This window comes from Barbus barbus (genome assembly GCF_936440315.1).
Source record: "Barbus barbus genome assembly, chromosome: 1".
NCBI lineage: Eukaryota > Metazoa > Chordata > Actinopteri > Cypriniformes > Cyprinidae > Barbus > Barbus barbus.
In genome coordinates this window covers 13,649,597-13,660,093 of record NC_136729.1, presented here as the reverse complement: position 1 = coordinate 13,660,093, position 10,497 = coordinate 13,649,597, and the positions used below count along the sequence as shown (strand labels likewise).

Sequence of the window (10,497 nt, the reverse complement as noted above, 5' to 3'; positions counted from 1 at the left end):
TTAGCCATTAAGATTTAGCCCATAGATCAGGTAGACACGTGTTTGGAGGCCTTCAACCTAAAACAAAGTACATCCCCAAACATTACACCTTTATTCTACCATCACTGGAAGGCAGACGTCCATTAACGTAAGAGACATTAACATACAGTCTATAGGTCAGTCCATGGTGAGGTGTCGACATAAACACTGTTGTACAGACCCAGAAAGTCAGGAAGGAGACATATAAAGAAAGGATGATTTTAGACTAGTTAGGACATTCATGTGAAAAGTTTAGATAATGACTAATTTCTCAATACATGTTTGATACTAACAGTCAGGGTAACACATTGCAATCCAAATACACAACAACAAACCCCACAGATAGGAGGGCTAAGCATGCAAGTCTGGGAACAACTTAATTCACAGATATGCATCTGGACTGCATAGATCTCACTTTAGCTCATGTAAGTTCTCTTAGAACTTTTTTTTATTTCTTAAACTATTTAGTTTCTTCATTTGCCTCCACGAGTGTAAAATGTGCTGCAACTCTTAGGGTTTAAAAAGAACACGTCCGGGCATATCACTTTCTTGAGATGCATTGATGGATTAGATAGTTGCTGACTTGGATAATTGTTTGCCATTTTGATATATTGAGCAGCCATTGATGATAATAGGGACAAATGTTTGGAAAAGTCTTTCATCACAAAACAAAAGAACGCAATGGCTCTCAGCTCATTCATTCTTGTTCTTATTCAAAGATGTGAAACAACTAGAGTGTTTGATGGACCAACCCATCCGAGATCGCTGTGACACTTCATAACACATGGTAAAACAAAATGGCCAAATCATATCCCGATCACAAAATGGCCACTGCCATAAACAGGAGGTCAGAGGTGTCAAGTTGACAACTGGGTGTCATAAACATCAAGAAACAGGAACAGGATGTCAGAGGTGTCAAGTTGACATAAATCATAGGGGTCTTAAATCAATCAATTGTGACAGCTAGTCCCTCATATTTTCTTCTCTCCACCTTCCCCATCTCCACCCTTATAGATCTCCTATGAGTTATTTTAAATGCTGCTTGTACAGGCAGTAGACTGTTCTAAATACTCACTGCACCATATCTGCGTTTATGTACTGGCAGTAGCAAGTTCCTATACTTGCTTGCAGCAACAGCAATTATCTACAACTACAGCAATAACCAACAGCAGCAGCGTAGCAGATCTACTCTGCCAAGACCAAATACATTAACATTGTCATATCCATTGCCATGCAATCTTCCAAGAGTTGTCATGATAGAACTGGATTTTGTGAAATGTTTTGAGTAAATGCGACCATGCCTTTGCAATGAAAATTTGTGGGGTCCAAAACAACCATTGACTTTTGTTGTATAGACACAAAAACACTGAGACATTCTTCGGATTATCATCTTTTGTGTCACAGAGGAAAATAGGTTAGACAGGTTGCAATGACTTCAGGGTTTGTAAATGATGACAATTTTCATGTAAACTTTAATCCAGGTTGCAGCATTCAACATTGTACAAATCCATATGGCTGATATGTGCATGCAAATGGTAGCAACTTGCACATTAACCTTTAATCCCTAACCCTTACCCTTTTTGCTGTTCTTGACAGGATCAGCAATCATCTGCGTGACTTCTTTAACTGACCCCATGAGGACGGCTGAGGGAGATGGAACGTAACAAACTTTTCTTCTTTACTCTCTACTGCATTTCCACGATAACCCACCAGGGCTGAGCACAACCTCAGCCCCTCGTCCACCCCAACCCTTCCACAGTCCCCCATTCCTGTCCTCTCTCTTGTTCCCTGAAAGACTAAAACAGACTAGCAGGACCACTTTTTCTTGTTTTGTTATAATAGTTTAACTTTACTTTGCCCTTCACGCGTGACAAAGCAAAGCAGAAGTCAATAAACCGGCGAAGCAAAGAAGGAAAAAACAAGACAGTCATGTATCTGCCCCATGCCTGCAAATGCTATTTGGGCCATGCCCGCAATTCGGGGGCCACCCACGCAATTACTCTCCTCTGGTTGGCACTCTGGATCACTTTGGCATCCTGTCAGCGCATTGATCCCGGCTCCAAATATGCCACTGTCACCACAAACTATGGCAAATTGCGCGGGATTAAAAAAGAGCTTAACAACGAGATTCTGGGTCCCGTGGAACAGTACCTTGGTGTCCCCTATGCCACAGCGCCAATCGGAGACCGTCGTTTTCAGCCACCAGAAGCTCCTGGGTCTTGGCAGGAAGTGCGGAACGCTACACAGTTCGCCCCTGTTTGCCCGCAGAACGTGCATGGTGTTTTACCTGAGATCATGCTGCCTGTTTGGTTTACCGACAACTTGGACGTGGCCGCCACCTACATTCAGAATCAGAGCGAAGACTGTCTCTACCTCAACGTCTATGTGCCCACAGAGGATGGTGAGTGTCTGACACAACACAGCAAAGTATTATGGTTATATCCAATAGGGGAGTAGAGTGCAACAGTACCCATCCACATTTTCAACAGCCTTGGTTCAGGAAGTATTTTCCTATAGAGATTTTAAAAAAGTCAAGGAGTTATAAGCCATGAACAAAACCAGGCAGCTACGAGGTAAATCACAACACTGACAACTTATATTTTAAGAAAAATATAATACTTGAAAATCAGACAAAAAGACAAAACTTTATTAAGGGAAGGAACTGCAGTCCCAAAAGTCATTGCAAACAAAATAATCTAAAAAAAAAAAAAAAGATGAGTAAATATAGAACTATTGATGTTGATTATGGATATAGAAACAATATATTTTATGTTTATTGCATAATATGCATTATATACAAATATTATGAACAAATACAAATAGGGAGACTCACCCTAATATGACATTCTCAGTGCCTCTTGGGAGTGGGCAGGTGCTAAGAAGTTCTTTTGGCACAATCCTCTTGTTTGGATTCTCTGATTGGTGGAGATTTTTTTGCAGAATCATAGGTAATTTATTCAGTTAACAACCCCATAGCTCACAGTTGGTCTGTCTTCAAAGGCTTATAAGTTATCATTAAAGAACAATTCCCCTATGGGGAGAATGAATAGGCTTTTTACTTCTGGAACCTGACTGCTGCACTCTGTTGAGCAATGGCATCTATAGACATGCATTTACATGTGCTCCATAGTAGATGCTACAATATTTATGGACCGTTTGCCCAAAAATAAAAATTGTCATTTACTCGTTACTTTACTGTTCCAAACCTGTATGACTTTATGGAACATATTTAAAAAAAAACTTCTTGTTTTGTCCATATAATGAAAGTCAGCAGGGGCCAGAATTGTTTTGGACCTCACTGACTTCCCATGTATGGACAGAAACAGTTTAAAAATTATTCAAAATATATTTTTGTGTGTTCTGTGGAAGAAAGAAAGCCATACAGATTTTGAATGACATGAGGGTGAGTAAATCATGACAGAATTTTCATTTATGACTGGACTACCTCTTTAACACTACAAAGTACCATACAGTGAAAATTAAATCAACTTCTTCCTTTGAACTTTGGTGCAGCTTTACCAGACCTTGAATAAGGACATGTCCTTGCCTTTTCCCAGTTATGATCAGTCCACTGCACTCTGGATCAGGACTGGTCAGGAATAGTTTACCCTATGATTCACTTAAAGAGTTAGGCCAGCTGGAAAGACTAAAGTGGTCTGGGAAATTACTTATGCTCCAGTATAAGACGTACATTTACGACAAATTGGGGTAAATTGATGGAGAGTTAACAAACCAAAGAAGTGACTGACTTTTCAAACTGAGGTAAAAACCCCTCAACATTTGTCTTTTCTTCTCCTCTTCCAGTTCTTTTTTTTTTTTTTTTTTTCCTTTTGAGAGAGAGCAAAGTGGACAGATACTCTCAGACGATGGAAAGAGCTGATTTGCGGTGTTTTTCTCTCGCAATTAAGGTTCCAGCCACCAAGTCGCCCAGAGAAACAAATTATTGACATCAGCAGTAATTTGCAATCACAGAGCCCTTTTTGCTCCTTTCCTTTCAGTTTCTTCTTTTTGTCAGCCAGTGTAGGTGGTTTGTGTTTACAATCGTAACTGTCTTATTTAAGCAGTTATTTCTATTATGAAAGAGTGCTTTGTAAATTGCAACCCGTGCTAATGAGGAAAAAGCCATCAAAATTATTTCCTTAGTATGTGCACTATATACATGCCAACGCATAGTATAATGCCTCAGTCATAGCTCATCAGCAGCATATTCCAGCACATTGCAGTCAGACTGAACATCTGCATAGGCGTGTGAGTGTTTGTTCACAGCAAAGATGCCAGTGTTGTTTTCTTGTTTTTTGACACCATCAGCAATGTGTCTCTTTTCCTTCCTCCTCTTTCTACAAATGTGCCAGTTCCCATTTTCCCAAATCCCCAAATTCCCTTTAATCCACTCAGTCTCTCCCAAACTGGCTCGCAATCCTGCGCATCAGAGTCTCTATTTAGAACAAATACGTTATCCAAGGCATTGTTTTTCCGCACGAAATGGTGGATTAATTCCTTAATTTAGAGCATGATTAAGCTGTACATGACTATATATAAGTTCAGATCTAATAAGAGCTCTTTTTAGTTTTACATATGTAGAGTACATATGTTTCCATATTTCTCTTATATATCCTTAGAACTGCAGTAAAGATGTACAGATTTATTATTTTACAAAAGCGTATGCATGTTGTGCTGCAGTTGATCCATGTGAGAGTTAGAAGAGGGGGTGGACGGGAGATCAAATCTACTACTTCAGTTACTATATGTGGGGACCATCTTGGCCCCAAACTGCCCGGGCAACTAATACAGCACTATATAGTCACATTATTTGTCTCCCTTTGTTCTTGTCCCTCTGACTCTATATAGTGGCATCTGTTATAGCCTCTTTTAGAGTGAACCAAAGCTGAATTCTGAATTCTCAGATGCCACAAGATATAAAATAAATATTCTATGTTTTGAAAGTAGTTTTGATCTGAAATGCAGCCAAATAAATATTATGAATTATTTTTATAACTTTTCTTATTCAATATATTTGAAAATGCACTTTATACCTGTGATGGCAAAGCTGATTTTTCAGCATCTGCTCCAGTCTTCAGTCTCAAATGATCCTTCAGAAATCATTCTATTTTTTTGGTTCTCAAGAAACTTTTCTAATTAAACAGTTGTGCAGCTCACTGTTTGCGTGAAAACAGAGATGTATTTTTTTAAGGATTCTTTGATTTAAGAAAATGGTCAACTGAACAGTGTTTAATTGAAATAGAAATATTCTGTAACAATGTAAAAGTATTTACAGTCTCTTTTGTTGTCCTTGTGGAACAAATGTATTAATTTAATGTCAAAATCAAATAACCCCAAACTTTAACTTTTTGCCGTTATCTGTAGCAGTCATTAACGACATGGACATTTTTCCCTTTTTTTCGACAAACAAATGTGGAGCCTATTATTATTATTATTATTATTATTATTATTATTATTATTATTATTATTATTATTATTATTATTAAAAGACTAGTTATTGTTTTGGATGCCCAAATTGCTTTTCTCTCTTTCTCTCGTTTTTGTCCGGTGGTTATAGGAGGGCTGAGTAAGCCTGGGGAAAAAGTAGCAGGACCTGTGGAAGTTGTTTGAAGGCTGGAGGCATGTGTGAACAGGACTGATGGGTTGGTTTTAGCATGACTGTGCACTCTGCAGCCCACCTGATACTGTCACCAGCCTGTCTACTCACTCTTCTCAGTCAGATTGATTTGACCAAGAGAGAACACAAAGCCTACAGGATTTTCTAATTTTTTAAGTAAAAAATAGATAAATTGATCAGTAAATCAACAAGCAAGTAAAATCTGAATAGACTGGCTTTACACAAAGCAGACATAATATGATTCTGTCTTAAAGGAGCTACAATAACATACTATATATTGAAGGCCAAGGAGGTAGAAATGAGAAATGGAAGAAAGAAATGAGGGAACGCTTGAACAAAAGATTTTAGCTCTCTTGTTTTCTATGGAAGGGAAATCAAAACTGCTTCAGAGAGCACCTGACTGCTGGTGTGGAGGGCGTTTTTTTTTTTTTTTTTTTAATTAGCTCCTGGAAGCTCTGAGGTATTCTGAATATAGACGGACCGTTGCGGGCCTCTTTGAAGCATTAGAATTCGAGAAGCACAAAAACAGCTCTGCGACGCATGACAAAAAAAAATAACACATATATATATATATATATATATATATATATATATATATATATAATATATATATATATATATATATATATATATATATATATATATATTCCAACAGAAGTTTACAGGCTAGAGTGTTTGAGATTTTGACTTTTAGCAGGATCGGTTGAGTGTAACTCGGAGGTGGGCTGCTTTTAGCAATGGCATCATTGTCATATTATGACCAAATTAATGTTTAGAGGGAAAAAAATTATTTAGCCTTCTTTCCCCTGAACTGTAGCTTGTTGTTTTCCACAGTGTTTCCCTCTTTCACTAAAGGAAAGCTTCAATTTTGCAGCAAGGTCAAACCAATGGAATCAGCCGAGGTCATTTTCTCAGTTTGGAGTTTTTAGTGGAAAGTAATGAGAGCAAATTGGTAACTTTCCAGCTGAGAACGTGTGCAAGCGTACTTGAAATCGTGTCTATCTGTGTGTGTGTGTGTGTGTGTGTGTGTGTGTGTGTGTGTAAATCCCAGAGCAGAACTGTTATATTGTTAGACTGCTGGGCCGTGGGATTTTGGGGAGGAAGTGTGTGTTAATGAATGTGTCTATAAGGCTGTCAACTCAAGAGAATAACAAATACTCAATTAAAAGAATGAGATAACAACTGACGGACACAAGAATAAGACGAGACGAAAGTAATAAAGATGTAAAGTGCAAGAATAAAGAAGGAATATACTGCAAAGCGAGACCGAATAATCCAAGTAAATGAGAGAGATGCAGAGAAATGGAGGGAAAATGGAGAGGGAAGGAGATGAGAGCAGATATGTATGCATAGATAACGCTGACACAGAATGACGGTTTGGCAGAGGAAGGGGTCGCCTTGGCAACCCCTCAGCTCTTCCTGCGTGTAGCTGTCAGGCAGCACGTCAGAGCCGTGCGAGCGTGTGTGTGCATCCTTGTGCGTTACCACTAGACTCTCAATGAAGGAATTAGCAAGAGCTCTGCCAACTCTATTTATAGCCACAGAAGAGAGAACCACTTGAGAGAAAGTTATTAGGTGTGTGTGTGTGCGCGCGAGCGTGCGCGTATGTGTGTGTGAATTCTTGACGTAGGCCACCGTTGTGCAGATGGCGCATTGTGCCGGGTCGTGCCGTGCTTTCTTTCTTCCTCTCCTCTTTGCCTCACGCAGAAACTCACCTCACATATGAACAAGCTAATTGGTTTGACATAAGTTGTTGTCGGAGATGTTTGTACAGTTACAGGCAATTGATGGAAACAAGCTTACTAAAGATCCCACTGACTTCTGGGACTGTTACAGAAAGTGTCGAGAATGAATGGACTCCATTAATAAACACATAGATTAGGTCTCTTTTCAGGACTGTCTAATTGCTACAGATGTAAAATGAAGGATGGTATTTAAGCTAATGGCTAAATGCTGTTGGAAATTAATACGATTGTAGTTGACCAATTTTATTTATTTTTTTGGGCTGATGCTAATAGCCAATATAAGTATATCAAACTTTTTAATTTAACAATGACTACAAAATAGCCGAAGCATAATAACTGCTACAATTACATTTATATTTAATATCCATTGAACAAAATTGGAAACATATCAAATAAATGTAACTTATTTAAAAATCTATAACAGATTTATACTTTAGATAGCATTGTTTTGACTCTTTAATCCTTTTATGATCATCATGTACAGAGTACATGTGTTTTTATACAGGAAACATTTGGGCCTAACAGCTGGATTTGCCGAAGTTTGCAAGGTTTGTGGAATTAAATATTTAATAGGTGTTCAAAGGCTTGTTTAAATGACGCAAATGTGTATTTTCTGAATGCCGACGGTGTATTAAAAAAGTATTATTGAGTTTGCCTTTCTTTTGTTAGACAGAAATGAGAGCTCCTCCATGTCTGTAATTTAGGCACTAGGCTTCTCAGTGCTTCTGACATTTACATATAGGCCAAAAACAAAAACACATTGGCTAATGCCGATAATTACAAAATGACAGATATCTACTGATGTCTGGTATTGGCCTTTGTGATATATATTGGTCTGCCACCAGAAATGAAGTAGGGATTTGGTGTGAAAAGTTGAAGGAATAGTTCACTCCAATAATTTTCTCACTATCATGTCATGTCAAACCCTTGAATGGTGTTGAAGTTAATAGTGATGCATAGCATGCGGTCAAGCTCAAAAATTAAAGCTAAAAAGGCACCATAAAAATAGTTCACTGTTATGTCTTGTGTGTAGTATTTCACATTCAGTAACAGGTTTGATATCATGATATTTTGTTATGAGACACTTGATGTTGATGCGATTGACTTTCCATTTTCCATCTACTATGCTGTAGCCACTGTATTTGATTTAAAAGCTGCACCAGAAGGAAAGACTATTACTAATAATTAACATACATTGTAGCCTGTTTCTTACATAAAACTATTATACGAGTTCAGACTTGGAATAAAGTGCATGAGTTAGATGGACTAGTTTTTTGGTGCCTTTTGTCTTCTTTGGAGCTTGACAGCCCAGGGTCGCTTAGAACTAGAGTTACTTTAAAGGTGCCATAGAATGCATTGATACAGTATTTTAAATTGTTCTCTGATATCTACACAGAAGGTATGTGGCTTAGGTAAGGGCAAAAAATCTCCAGAAACGATTTTACATGTCCATTTACAACCCTAGGATTTCTCCCTAGAATGAAACGGTCTGTTATTGGCTTATTTGGCAGGGTCATGAATAATAATGAGCTCTGCTCTGATTGGCTGTTTCACAGTACGGCTCATCAGTAAGAAGGAAGCACAGGGAGGAAAATATATATTTAAATACTTTCTCTCGCAGTTATATCGTCGGGTAATTATACTGTATTATAAAACGCGGGCATCAGGGAGCCGTTATTAATATGCGAGGCATTGAAACTGCTTTTGAACGATCCATCGATCGCGTTATAGTTTCACTTTCAAGAGACGCGATCACACAAACTATGTTTACATTATGGAGCAACAGTACTTACCACACATTTCACAAGCTCAGATGCTTGTCAGTGGTGCTCAGGATCTATAAGTCATTCGCCATCATCCTCATCTCTCCTTACTGAGAGTGAAATCTTATGTACTGTAACAGGCTACCGCTAGCAAGGAGCTAACCATGTCCCTTTAGTGGCTCGCATTATTTGCTTTCTGTGCCTTTCTGAATACAGACACAAACCCATCCCTGCACTTCACACCCCCTGCACGGCCTGGAACATAAAATTTATTTTGTTATTTTCGCTGTTGTCCGCGCTTGTTTATTTACAATACCTGCAGAGCTTCTGATGGTTCGGCCGGCTTTGAACAAGGGCGGGTTTATGCAAATGTTGGGGGCGTAGTGATCCCGACTGTTGCGTCACAGTCGGTGTTATGTTCTGATTCGCCTGTTTTTCAGTGGTCTTTTTTAATCACGAGATTTACATATGAAGGAGGAAACTATGGTGTTTGAGGCTCACTGTATGTCATTTCCATGTACAGAACTGTTATTATTTAAATATGCCAGGGTAAAGTTTTTCATTCTATGGCACCTTTAATATCATTCAGATTCAACTAACAATAATGTTTTTACTGTTTAAATTGACTACAGTAATGACAAGAATATTTCTTCACAGAAAAATAAGCTCATACAGGTTTTGAACAGCATAAAAGTGAGTAAATAATAATAACTCTTTCTTTAACAAGTAGTTTCTTCGTCTTTGGTGGTAACAAGCTTCAAAATGCCTCCCTGCACTTTTCCTCTCACTCATGCATGTAGAGCCATTGCCCACTCATTTCCTTTCTGTTTCTCTTTTCTCCTGCTGCTTTCTTTCTCACTTGTTTCTTCTCTCTTTCTCTCGCTCTCTCTCTCCGTGTAGCTCAAAGGGCCGTCTCTTCAATGCCTGCTGCAGCTTAGGCGGCAAGTGGCTGTGAATGCAAATTAGATTCAAAAACAGACACACACGCTCACTCACACACAGGGCTTGTACCTCTCCTAGTGCGTCAGAGAAGGATGAATGTGAAAGCAGAAACTGTGGGAGAGGCAAAGAAGGAAAGAGCAATTGGAGAGAAAGATGGAATAAGGCGAGAATAAAAAGGATAGGAAGTTTGAGTGTATGTGAAGAGTGAACCAGTCTGACCTTATATCAGTTTTTACTGTGTGAGGGGGAAAAAAATTATCTGGTACACGTCCCATAGGCAGGTCCAGGCAAAGTTTTTTGCCATTTACTCTGCAGATTTCTGTGGAATGGAGTATTGAAACTGTTACTGCGGACACAGCAAGAGAAGAGGAGAGGAGTTGTCGTGGTGGAACATTGTCAGTGACAGTGACAT

The 10,497-nt window shown here is 38.7% G+C and overlaps 1 protein-coding gene across 1 annotated transcript in view; it reads left to right on the top strand.

The window, feature by feature from the left end:
* Nucleotides 1–1,947: 1,947 nt before the first annotated feature.
* LOC306871418 (neuroligin-2-like) overlaps nt 1,948–10,497 on the top strand; it is a gene marked incomplete at its 5' end in the record, with an annotated part of 123,299 nt that continues 114,749 nt past the window's right edge. The window contains one exon of the mRNA XM_079419330.1: nt 1,948–2,419. Within this exon, the coding sequence (XP_079275456.1) occupies nt 1,948–2,419 (472 nt within the window). The remainder of the gene's footprint in view (nt 2,420–10,497) is intronic.